Source organism: Vespula vulgaris, chromosome 8 (assembly GCF_905475345.1).
Source record: "Vespula vulgaris chromosome 8, iyVesVulg1.1, whole genome shotgun sequence".
NCBI lineage: Eukaryota > Metazoa > Arthropoda > Insecta > Hymenoptera > Vespidae > Vespula > Vespula vulgaris.
The window spans coordinates 1,787,859-1,800,982 of record NC_066593.1 but is presented as its reverse complement, the minus strand read 5'-3'; the positions used below and the strand labels follow the sequence as shown (position 1 = coordinate 1,800,982).

Genomic DNA, 13,124 nt, shown 5'->3' with positions numbered 1-13,124 from the left:
ACGCAAACAATAATTAAAGCATACATATTTTGTATGAGCAACTTTTTTTCACTTATAAACATATCTCTAAAAGTACAGGGAAGTAGTGTTTACTTCTACTACTCCTTGTACATGATAAAAGGTCATGACTGATTTTGTTTTCTGCGTAATAACAAACGATTGTTATCTTGCTGCGAAAATGTTTGAAAAAAGATGAGATATTTAGTAAATAAGAATTTACAACGGAAAGCAATTAAAATATGTTTTATTTTGTTCTCATTTTCTATTTTTTAAGGCGTAAACCAGCTACTAAGAGCCTATATTACTAATTATTACTTCTTAATACTGTACGATAATTAAATTATTTACAATTCTTTTCTCTCTATCTCACTTGATAACAATTAATGATCGTTTTTCAATAATCTCTCTCAATATAGGTAATATCAGTGGTGTGAATACAATAACGTGTGCCAAATACTACAATAGTACATAGTGTAATTTTCTACTGACGATTTTGTGTATGTATGTATGTATGTATCTATGTATGTATGTACGTATGTGTTTTACAAATTTTATATTACTAATAAGAACATGCTCGTAAAGTATTGTGAGTTTTTTGCTTTTTTTATTATTATTATATAAATATATATACATACATACATACATATTATATATATATGTATATATACATATATCTTTTTTTAAGTTATTCCTCTCAGTTTCTATCACAAGTATATAAGAGTCTACTATCTTATTTTCTTTGTTGTTCGTATGTTTTTTTTTATTCTACTTAGTAGAGAATAATAACTATAGTAAAATGATTTGAGAAATGCGTGGGAACGCATATGCATGTCGTGTGTTTATGTATGTATCTGTGTATATGTTTAGAAGCAGCCAAAGTAAACATTTCGTTAATAACAATATTAATATAATAATTAATAAAATATTTTGACGAATTAAAATATTTCCTTTCTCTCTCTCTCTTTTTCTTTAATACTTCTTCCCAAAAAAAAGTTATTTCTTTTCATCTACTTAGATCTTTTTATATATTTGCCATAAATTGCAAAACTGCAATATATTGTAATATAGAGTCACACTTTAATACGATTAAAAATATAATATTCTAATCTATAATTCTAATATTCTGAAGAAAGTAATGATAAAATTTTCTTCTTACATTTCCATTAGACACTTAACTGTAAAACATTAAAACGCATGGAACTCTTGAATACAAAAAAAAAAAAATAAAATAAAAGAAAAAAGAGATTATATATTCTTATTTCGATAATTAATTCTTAATGAATAAATTCACAAGAGAAAATAATAATAATAATGATACTACTACTACTAATAATAATAATAGTAATAATAATAATAGTTATAATAATAATAATAGTATACGAAAAAATTATTAATGGAATTATTATTTCACTTAAGCCATTCGTTATCGTTATTCATAATTTTCGGTAAAATAAGAAAACCAATTTTTATACGTTTAATCATTTTCAAAGAAGTATAATATATTATCCCCTAATATAAATGTACAAGTTTCAATATATGTGAAAATATGTTGTTTTGTGAAACGAAAATCTCTTTATCTGTTCCAAAAATATAACATTTACATTGTTTTGAGCTTTTAGTATCGAAAATAGCAATATCTTACAACGCAATAATAACGTATAACGCGCTTATTACTCTTCTCAGGATGCAATGTATTATTATTCAGGTACCTTTCTTTTTAAATACATTTTTTTTTCTTTTTAGAGCACCACTTATAGATTGCTTCGAAAAAATCAATTAATATTTTATCTAGATATCTCGAAAAAGTTTTACTTAATATATGTATATTGTGTGTGATGTATATACATACATACATACATACATATATATATATATATGCACATTATACACACACACACACACTCGTGAGAGATTAAGTACTATTAAATATCATAAAATGTGTAAGTGTTATATTTCAAGATTTAGAGACAGATATTAAAGAGTGTGTGTGTGTGTGTGTGAGTTGTGTGTATGCGTGTGTATCAATTATAGAACTTTGTGGGCTGTTAGATCAAAACGTAAAATGTATCATTAATTATTTTATCATTACACCACATACATATGTATGAGAATGTATAATTATTTACTCCTGAGAAGATACTGTGTTAATTATTTTTTTCAGACATTTTCAAGCTCGACTATGTAACTCCAAGGAGGTAGTGTTATTAATTCAATAGAAATCAATGATTTTTAGGTTTATCTAATAAAGGAAGCAAAAAATCGTTTCAAAATATTTGTTCGTAAATTCATAATATGAAGCCCGTTGTCTTTTCTTTTTTTTTTTCATCTTTCTTTCTTTCTTTTTTTTTCCTCAAAACAAACGTTTGATAAACGTTCAAAACTTTATCATTCGTCATTGTGATCTTCGATGGATCTTTGAGTTATCTCAAATTTGGCACTTTTCATTTTATGTGCCTAAAAGATGTGCACTTTACCTGAGTAAATCTATCTCTCTTCTTTCTCTATCTCTATCTCTTTCTCCCTCTCTCTATCTCTCTCTCTCTCTCTCTCTCTCTCTCTCTCTCTCTCTCTCTCTCACTCTCACTCTCACTCTCACTCTCTCTTTTTCTCTCTTCTACACAAATGATGCATCTAAATATTTCTTAGAAGCGACCGATGGTGTCATTTCATCTAATACTCTAACATTTTGGACAAGTTAATCTTATCATTATCTCGAGTGGGGGGCGAGGGGGAGGGAAGGCATTCATTTAGGCATGCATACGTATAATCATCACATTGCTTAATCGTTTGACGCATATTTTCGATAAATTCATCAACTATTTACAATGTGTTTAATATAAAATAATAGTCACACATGCTCTTTTTCTTAATTTTGATCTCCTTTAGCAACTTATTTCTAGTTACCTTGCTTTCCTCTAAATACAACAATAACATCATCATCATCATCATCATCATATCATCATCATCATCATCATCATCATAATTTTCATCATTATCATCATCACCATCGTCATCGTGGACCCCTATATATATATGTGTATATGTATATATAGCTCGTTTGCTTTGATATTTGCGATCTCTTTTCTTGAATAAAATAAATTTATCCTCTTCGATTGATCGGAGACGATATTGATAGGAATTATATATGTATATATATATATATATATTTATATTATTATTATTATTTTTTTTTTAAGAGACAGATGATAAATAATACACGAGAGAGGAGGATATACGAATATTATTTTTGTTTTGTCTTTTTTTTTTAGTTTTTTCTTTTTCGAGGTTTTTTTTTTTATATCATTTTTTTTCCTTTCTTTCCTTTTTCTTTCTCTCTCCTCGGAGAATACGAGAGACACGTGTTAGAGAGTAGCTTTTTAAAAAGAGAACAAATATAAGAAGAGAATATACACCGGATGATAATAGTCGAATAAGGCACAGTCTAACCAGGTAGCGGAGCTTCCTCGTAAAAGTCAGGCTCGTCTTCGGTGCTTTCATGTTCCGGTCCTTTGCTATCAAGAGCACGTAATTCAGCAGCTGTAAAGAAGTGGCTCATTTGAGCTCGCAGAGGTATCATCAGTATTAGGAAGAACGGTAGTGCAAGGGCTGCTTTTGTACTCTTCACGATCCACAGTATCGTTAGGCACAATATTTGTATCATTGTGAATATGTGCATTTTATACGTTTGGACACGACGAACGTAATTGGCCGTTCCATGATGTTTAACGGGCATGAAGAAAAGTTTTACGCGGTCGAACAATTGTACGCCATTTGTCGAGGAGATACCCATGTATAGGAAAACCCCGAGAAGGACGGACATAGGTACGCGCCGTAACAATGGTGCCATTAATACGCTAACTCCCATTAAAATAGCAACAAGTAACGCGCTAACACGTTGTTCCTTAACTTCGACAATATGTGGCTTGTCGCCGGGAGCGTGTGTACGTGACATTATGGTAACTGCAGATACATGTGTCAATGAACGTACTGATGCTGCACTGCACCAAGGAGCACCCATTAATCCACAACCGACGTTCATCAGACATACCACAACTATGTCCATGTGGTAACCATTGCCCTTACGTAATTTACGTTCTTTCTTGTCGATGATTAGCCTGTATCGAATAATAATGATAATAATAACGACGACACAACGACAATAATAATTATAATAATAATAATAATAATAATAATAATAATAGTAATTCTTGTTGACACAATTAATTATAATGAGAATGGATAGAAAACAATAAGAGATTCAAGATTCTTACTCGGAGATTTGCGTTTCCATGAAAACGAGGATGTAAACCAAGAGTGCTGGTATGGCGCAAGCAAAAGTAACCCAGACTGGAATAGGTTGAGTCACACCGGCCGGAGAAACGAACCAATCTCTTCCAGCTACGCTTGGACTTAATCCTTCCGGTACCAATAACTTTTCCGTTTTCACTTTAGCCAAATAATCGATAAGGACGAAAACGATAATACTAATGGGTACACCAAAGTCACCGAAAGCTCTTCTTGCGCTACGGCCGAGGTAATGACTGTTACGGAATATTCGTAAGTAATAAGCACCTAGGAACGTGCCTAAGCATAGTATCGTACACATTAATGCTGTGTTTGGTTGATTGATCAAGGTTCCTCCTTCGTCTTGTTTTGGTATGAGCGTTCGCATGTCATCGTAAGGGACGGTGATCTCCGAACCATTCCATGTCTCGTAAATGATTTTTATTTCGGTCACGTTCACCGGTTGGGTTTGATTGCTATCTGGCAAAAAGTTGTATTCCTCGAGTAATGGATTACGTACGAAATAATTGTATAATTTGATAAATGTTTCGACTATGTAAAGAAGAGATATCAATCCTGTGAAGATTTCTTCTGTGAAACGTGTAAACAACCTGACCAATACCGATCCCTCGACACAAGCTATAGTTAAAGCTATTATTCCCATCCAAGCACCGATATACACTCTTACAGTAAGGAACTCCAAGTCATTAGCCTTGCAAAATTTATAGAGACTCTCGTCAAACAGTAGAAGGGGTCCTGTCGTGCCAATGATGACCAATGGTTGAGTGGCAAACAATGCCATCACTATTCCGGTCCATGAACCAGAAACCAAAGTCTCCGAGATTCCAATGATATTTTGTGTCTTGTCGCTCATCAATCCTCCGAATGTTATAGCGGCACAGAGTGCTGCGAAGTACATGAAAATTGCTGCTGCTATACAGGACGAACTTAAGCCGTCGGTAAAGTCGGACAGATAATGAGGATAACGTCTTTTGATGTCGTTGATGATACCTCCAAAGGGACGCCGTGTTCTGCGCAAAGGATCATCGTCCGGTGGTTTCTTCTCTTCTTCGCCAGCGAGAAGAGCTAAAGGAATATATTTCGATGTAAATGTACGAATGAAAAAAAAACGAACGAATTCAAAATGATAGATTCAACAATTTTTTATTAAATTGATTCTTTTTTCTTTTTTTTTTTTGTTAGATCGATTCTACGAAGAAAAAAAGTTTTACCTTTTTTTATTGCTGCCTCACTTTGAACTGGTTTAGTTTTCTCTTCGAGAGCCTTAGCTTTTCTTTTTCTAATAGCTTCGCTTTTTGCTTTCAATTCGTCGAACGGTAACAATGCTTGCCTTTCCCAATCCCCAGGTGGTAAAACGATCGAATCATCGAGGAATTCGTTAATAGCGGAAAGTAATTCTCTTCTTTCGTTTGCTTTGTAAGCAATTTTATGGAAAGAAGTATTTGCCATCAAGGTAGCAATCGATCTACCAATTTCATGATAATCCAAATCCGCATTTCTCGGACCCAACAACGTAAACATAAATCTTACTGGTATCTTTACTTCCGTGATAGCTGGCATAAATACACCTTCGGCCAATCTAACGAAAGCTATCGTTGGCTGATCCAGAAAATCTACGGCTCCTACGAGAACTATCGTTGCCTCTGCACCAGCTGGAATTCTTTTCAAGATGTATTCGTTTTGTCCCTTTTTAAGATCCTCGTTACTGCTTGTAAAAGTCAATTCTTCTTTTATGTCGACCACGGTATGATTGCTGTCCAAAGCCAAGTTCGACGAGACGATTTTAGGTTTTGTGTCGTTTAAATTCTGTGAAATAAAATTACATTTTTTACTTAAAACCATACTTGTTCGTCGTTACTTGTAATAATACACGTATAATATGGTGTCCAAAAAGAACGGGCATAGGTTTTCTGATCGGTATACCACACACACAGCTGTTGAGATTGTTATCTGTATTAAAAAATAATAATAATAAAAAAAAAGAGAAGAAAAAAAATGAGACAGAGAAATAGAGAGAGAGAGAGAGAGAGAGAGAGAGAGAGAGAAAAAGAAAAAGATACAAGAGATCAACTATCTACCTATACCTTTTTATATTTTTGCTAGGTATATGTAGGTTTGTATTCTACTATTATTCTCATTTCTAAATCAACTATATATCAGGTAATAGGAAATCCTATGCACCGCTTGCGATAATGACACGGAATAATACATATACGAATTAATGCGAAGAAACGAATAAAGAAATAAAGAAATGATAAGATCCAGAAGATAATAAAAAAAGATATAGATAAGGGTGCAAAAATACCTAATTAAAATGAAGCCAAGGAAAATCGTTGCTAATGACAAATAAATAGTATATTAAATAAAGAGGTCTGAGATCTCAATATAGAAAAAAAAAGAAAGGAGCCCTTTGAATTAAAGAAAAATGTAAAGAGAAAAATTGCTAACTATGAAAGGGTGCTAAAATTGCGTGTCATGGACTTACAGGTCGCATAATTCATAAATCTCGTTAGAACGTTTAATACGCGTACTTATAACGCGTAGATAGAGAAACGGAGGAAGACGTGGTGCATGATCGTTTGACCTTGTAAGTTCATGTTAAAGATGATCTTAAAAAGAATACATTTATATATATAAATATATATGTAACTTGATAATAATAGCTTACTATAGGAGTACATAACAAAGATAGAAAAAAAAAACAAAGAAGAAGAATGTAGCGTATAATAATAAAAAATGTGGAAAGAAAAGAAATTTGCAATTGCATTCAAAAGATTCGGGATACGAATGTTGTTGTTGTTTTACATTTTGGATTACATGGTTTTCAGTGGCTCCTCGTGCAGCCTCTTCTTCCTCCAGCCAGATGGACTGTGGAAATAATATTATGACGTCGATAAATTACTTTCCTGATTTAACAGATACCTCACAATTCCTGCTAATTTACGAGCTATACTATACGATCGGGAGTTTACTATATATATGTATACGTACATATATAAGAACTGAGGGAACTTTCTTTTGAACGTTTCAGAATGAAATATAACAAAGGAAATCTCTTTCACGTCTACCGATTATATAAAATATACCACACACCATGGTATCCGAGAAGCTGTGCTTTTTACTTATAATTGTTCACCTAAAAATATGGCACGATTCGTTGTCAATCATGAACGAACCTGTAAACTGGTGTAACTGGAATAGTTGCGTTTCCCACCGAAACGAAATCCACGATCGTGCTCGTGCACGTGTCTGTGTTTTAAAAGAAGTGCTCTCATGATAACAGGTCTATCCTCTGGAAGAATCAATTCTTCTACCACCATTTGTTCGACCACCCTATAGGCAAGTCCAGGTAGGTCCTTCTCTTCAAGGTCGAGAAGTACCACACCGGTTTCGAGACATCGACGAAGATTGAGCAAAGAATGAAAGCTCAAGGACGCAACATGGGGCCTGCCCCATCTGTCAGCACCTTCCTCAACGTCTTCCTCGTATTTGATCCAACGTGCGGTCTCTCTCCATTCACGTTCCTCACCGACGCCATGAAGTTCGTCCAATTGAACAAATACCTCATGAGGCGAATGATCATACATTTTCTTGAATGCTTCATGAGGTATACCACCTTCCTTTCTTCGTCCAATCTGTACCGTGGAATGAGCAGCCTTGTGGCGTCTCATTCCACGTGGATCGTCGCTCCTGTGAGATTCCAAATCGTCTATATCCAATTCCTGAAGCGTACTCGCTTCCTCGGGCTGTACACTGACTCTCCTGGCAAGGATAGCAGGACCATCTGGAAGACCAGCTCCAGAACGTTTTCTCCATTGTGGATCTTCTTGTAAAGAGTACTTCCTAGATTTGTAATGATGTCTTCTGTAACCAACGAATTATAAGAATATCATTAATTTCTCATTACGGTCGTTATCTTCTCATCGTTGACTCTGTCTTATTCACATTATAATAATAATAATAATTATAATAATTATTATTATTATCGTTATTATATCATCATCATTATTATTATGAAAAAGTAATCTGTATAATCTAATTCTGTTACGATCGTCACGCAGTGTCGTGTACACGTCTTTACAAGGAGGAGGTATGCGAACAAGTGCCAGCACCATTTTGGTACTGACCCTGGCAATGAATTAGTCGTCTACAGTCGTCTTACGTCAGTTGATAGACGAACGACAGGCATGAGATACGAACGTGTCGGAGGAGGTGTCAAAGAATCTTCTTCTTAACAAATCTTCCTTCACTACTTTTTTTGATTTTTCTTTTCAAGAATTATCTAATCTATTGGTTCGTACTTTGTTTTGTATGAAAACGAAGCGATTGAAAATGCGAAGAAAAAGGAAAGGAAAGATAAAAACAGAGGATTACAATAGATCGAACGAGTGACTCCTAAATACCGTTGATTGATTTGTCCGATCCTGAAACGTTCCGGTGTACGTTCACGATTGAAGAACATGTTTGTAGAACAACGTTGGATGTCAGATGAACGATCTCATTTTTTTGTTGTTGCTTTTAAATTACTTTTTGATTAATAGAAAGACCACTTTGGTAGATATTTTCTCTACTGCACTACTACCACGTTGTTCATCCACGACAAAGAAGATTAGACTATCTTCTAGGACAATGAAAGTCGCTCTTCCCAACCAAGTGGATCGGGAATACACGACGAATCTCTGGCTGATCGCCATGGCACCGAGAAACATTCGAGAGTTCCTTTCGAGCCACCACCAACCAAGATGTACATCTCCTCCTGTCGTCTAACTCTTCTTAAGTTGGATGACACGTGCCCGACCCTCGTGACAATGACCAAAGACGATTCATTTTATTGGATTAATTCTGTTTTCTTTGGATTATGAAAGCAGGTTGACGGATATATACAGAAGGGAAAACAAAGAAAATCCAAAAGAAAGAATTTACGATCTAACGATTGTATTATGATTATCCAAGGTATTTGAACGAAGAAAGGAAAAAGAAAATTCTAAAAAAATTTGTGCGATTCAATGAGGAAAAAAAAAAAAATGAAAAAAGAATGAAAGTAAAGCAAACATATGTGACAATTATGATCATCTTCTTCGTTGGCTATCGTTCCTGTTGTTAAACTAGACTTTCAATGTTCTTCCTTGAAAACGTTAATCCAACCGTGAATCATTTTTGTTCTTATCCCAACAAATGCGCACATACATAGACATATATTTATATACACATACATGTATATATATATATATATAGACAGGAAATTCAAGTCCCTCTTGATTCATTTTATTGAACCAAGCTGTTAATACTCGCCAACTTACTTGTGCTCGTGTTTTTGATGTCTTCGACATTTACGATCGTCTTCATGAGCTGTGGAAGATGTTGGTGGAGAAGCTAAGCTTGTTGCCTGATGATTATCATCATCCTGATTCAAATTGTTAGCATCTTCTTCTCGAATCTTTTCGAATTGTACTCTTGGACTACCAAGTGAGGTTGAACCATCGCTGAAACCGGAAGCAGCTCTTTCAGAGATTTGTGCCTCGCTACCACTGCTAATTACATTCTCGGTTTCTTCCGTTGCCTCTTCGTCGACTTCGGGATCGTTAGTCGACGATGGACCATTGTCCAATACGTCGATCTCGTTACCATGTCCACCACTTCTCTCCTCCTCCTCTGGACTAACCTCCGTCGTTGATCCTTCACTATACACATATATACGATAATATATTTTCAAACTTTGCCAAATATTTCTGTCAATCTAATTGGATTTAATAGATGTGTGTTGGCAGTTACGTAGCAGCAGCTTTTTGATGTTGGCTAATAAGTAATATTGAAATTGTTAATATCTATTTGTATTTCTAAATAAGATTTTTTTTTTTTTTATATAATTTATCTTGTCATGTTTTTTTTTCTTTCTTTCTTTCTTTCTTTCTTTTTTTTTTTTTTTAAGTTTATTCCAACGTTCGAGATGCAAATAATGTATACGAGTATTTTTCTTTCTTTCTTGTTTTTCTTTTCTTTTTTCCTTTGTTAATATCTCTTTATTTTTAATACGAACGAAACGAGCATTAGTATTTTTTTAACGAATTGTATTACATCTCGTGATATATTATTTTTATATCATAATAAGTAAAACAAGTACGCATAATTATAACATTATTCTATATATGATATTAAATTCAAAATATTGTAAATTCTTTTCCAACATTAATTATCGACCAACTCAACTTTATGTTATATATCGTTGAAATTTTATTTTTATTTTATATAACAAGTAACTCACGGTGAAAGATGTCGTCTCATAGATCTCGAGTGCAAACTCTTTAATGGCATATGGGGATGTGGATAACTTCTCTTACGATGTTCTGTAAACGCGAAAAACAGACAATTAAATTTCTCTTTTTTTATTTATACACACACACACATATATATATATATATATTTAATAATAGCGTTATGTCGAAAAAAATTTATCATTTTTATCATCGAGCTTAACGAGAATGGTATAAAAAATTAATTGATTTGATCTCACGTTTTAATTTCGTAATTTCATTACATACGATTAAAATCACGGTCTCCATATCGTGGCGGTCCTCGATCACGATCACGATCGGAGCCTGCCGATTCCGTGGGTGAACCAAGCCGGGCTACGTCGAATTTTTCTCCGACGTCCATCGCAAAAACCTTCTCCATCTCCTCGTCGAGCTCTGGAACCGTTTCCGCGCCATGCCCGTCGACCTTTACAACATAATCAATATATATATTTTTTTTTCTTAAAACATTCTCTAACTATTAAAAAAAAAAAAAAAACGATGTCAAAAAAAAAGAAAGATTGCAATTCGTAATTATAAATCAGTCATTTGATCCGTAGAAAGCAGAAATAAAAAGAATAAATAAATAAATAAATAAATGAATGAATAAAAATAGAACGAGAGATAACAAAATAATTCTAATAATCTAAGATCATTCTAATTTCACACGAATGATTTGATTGAAATTTTGGTGAAGTTAAAGAAAAGAGAAGAAAAGAAGAATATGATTCATAAGGATATCGAATAATTTTATTTTCAATTGGTTTAAATTTTCAAGATGTTATCATCGAGTTAATTAATGATAATTTAAAAGAAAGAAAGAAAGGAAAACAAAATTAATGTCAATGGACCGTCACAAAGTGTCGATGGGTGATCATTTTTTACAGAAAAGAAAATAATTCATAGGACTGCTATGTGACCGATTATTATTTCGTATTTTTCTTTTTTTTTTTTCTTTCTTTTTTTGTTCAAACTATTCAAATATCATGAAACAATCTCAACGTAATTAATGATCCTAATTTATTCGCGACTGGCGAATATTTGAATACGTGCAGTTAAATATCGTCTTTGACCGATTTAAATGGTCGACATACACAGTAAGAAGTCCTATGATAAATTCTGTGAAGTAGACAACATTTCAGCTGGGTACAGTTTGGTACGGCATGGTACTGCACGTTATGGAACATGTCGGATAATAACGAGCGTGCTCGTTTAAACTTTATCGTGATTGAAAAAAAGAAAAAATGATAAGGAAAAATAAAAAAGAAAAATTAAAACAAAAAAGAAAAAGAAAAAACTCACAAGAAAAAAATCTAACACATCTTTATACTCCACTTCATTCTCCTTTCATAATAATTGTCGTCGAACATTATCAGATGTATTTAAATTTGAACTATTTTTAGGATATTTTTGTAGTAAATAGATACATATTATTGGAGTACATCTATCTCTACATAAAAGGAATGAAAGAGGAAGAGAAAAAAGAGAGAGAGAGAGAGAGATAACAGTCTATCTTCTATCTTTTTTCTTCAATGATTGTCATTGAATAATTCTAAATATATTTGAACTTGATATATTTTTAGGATACTTTTAGGTATACACTATTTAGGGTATACCTAATTTAGTGTGTGCGTGTGTGTGTGTGTGAGAGAGAGAGAGAGAGAGAGAGAGAGAGAGAGACATAGAAAGAGATAGAGATAGAGTCAGTAGACGCTATCTAATCTACGCAATTCCGCATCAGTCGACAAATATCGATCTCATAAAGCGTGCTATGCTTAGTCGTATGCTTGCCATAACACATAACCCAGTATTAACTTGATGTTAGATGATGAATACGTAATAGCTATCTATTTTGGAGACAGTATGACCATTTCGAATATTAACAGGTAGGTATTTTTATCTTTCAATGTTCAAATACATAGATACGTGTGTGTATGTGTATATACATATATATGAATAGTTATTTAGTCGTATATCTATTATGATCGTCATAGTTAAACAAAAACACACAGTACTATCCGCTTTAACCGACGTCGTATACTCTCGCTTGAAACCAGCTGAAAATAAATCGTGAGAGGGATGCAACTACGATCATCAGAACGAGAGAAGTAATACTTGCTGCGATCGAAGGGGTCAGTTTCAAATCGATGTTCCTCTTTTATATCCTTGCTAACTCCTTCGATTTGCATTCGGTAGTACATCATCATTTCTTCGGTATTATAGGGATCATATAACGTGTATTATTTGCTTTTATATATATGTGTATATATATATCGGAGTACATATATCGGAATAATGCAATTTTTGTTATCATTTATAAATGAATCGTTAGATTGATTTGTCAATTTAATTATTATTACAAAATTAATAAGAAATTATTAATTTCTCGTTAATGATTTAAATAGTCAAGTGAATTATTTTTAATCGTATAATGTCACATAACATATATATATATATATGTGTGTGTGTGTATATTTTATTCTTTTGTATTTTTATTCGTTATTGAAAATTTTTATGAATGCATGTGAA

The 13,124-nt window shown here is 33.1% G+C and overlaps 1 protein-coding gene across 10 annotated transcripts in view; it reads right to left on the bottom strand.

The window, feature by feature from the left end:
• Positions 1–228: 228 nt before the first annotated feature.
• LOC127065458 (anion exchange protein 2) overlaps positions 229–13,124 on the bottom strand; it is a 41,813-nt gene continuing 28,917 nt past the window's right edge. For 7 of the 10 annotated variants that reach the window (XM_050997814.1, XM_050997816.1, XM_050997812.1 and 4 more), the window contains 8 exons: positions 10,845–11,022; positions 10,568–10,649; positions 9,606–9,986; positions 7,482–8,169; positions 7,111–7,173; positions 5,517–6,111; positions 4,272–5,370; positions 229–4,115 (listed from right to left, as the gene is read on the bottom strand). In XM_050997814.1, coding sequence (XP_050853771.1) covers positions 3,443–4,115; positions 4,272–5,370; positions 5,517–6,111; positions 7,111–7,173; positions 7,482–8,169; positions 9,606–9,986; positions 10,568–10,649; positions 10,845–11,022 — 3,759 coding nt within the window. In that variant the 3' untranslated portion in view covers positions 229–3,442. Of the gene's footprint in view, positions 4,116–4,271; positions 5,371–5,516; positions 6,112–7,110; positions 7,174–7,481; positions 8,170–8,708; positions 8,899–9,605; positions 9,987–10,567; positions 10,650–10,844; positions 11,023–13,124 lie in introns of those variants that run through there. The other 3 variants (XM_050997811.1, XM_050997819.1, XM_050997820.1) reach the window with 3 other exon arrangements.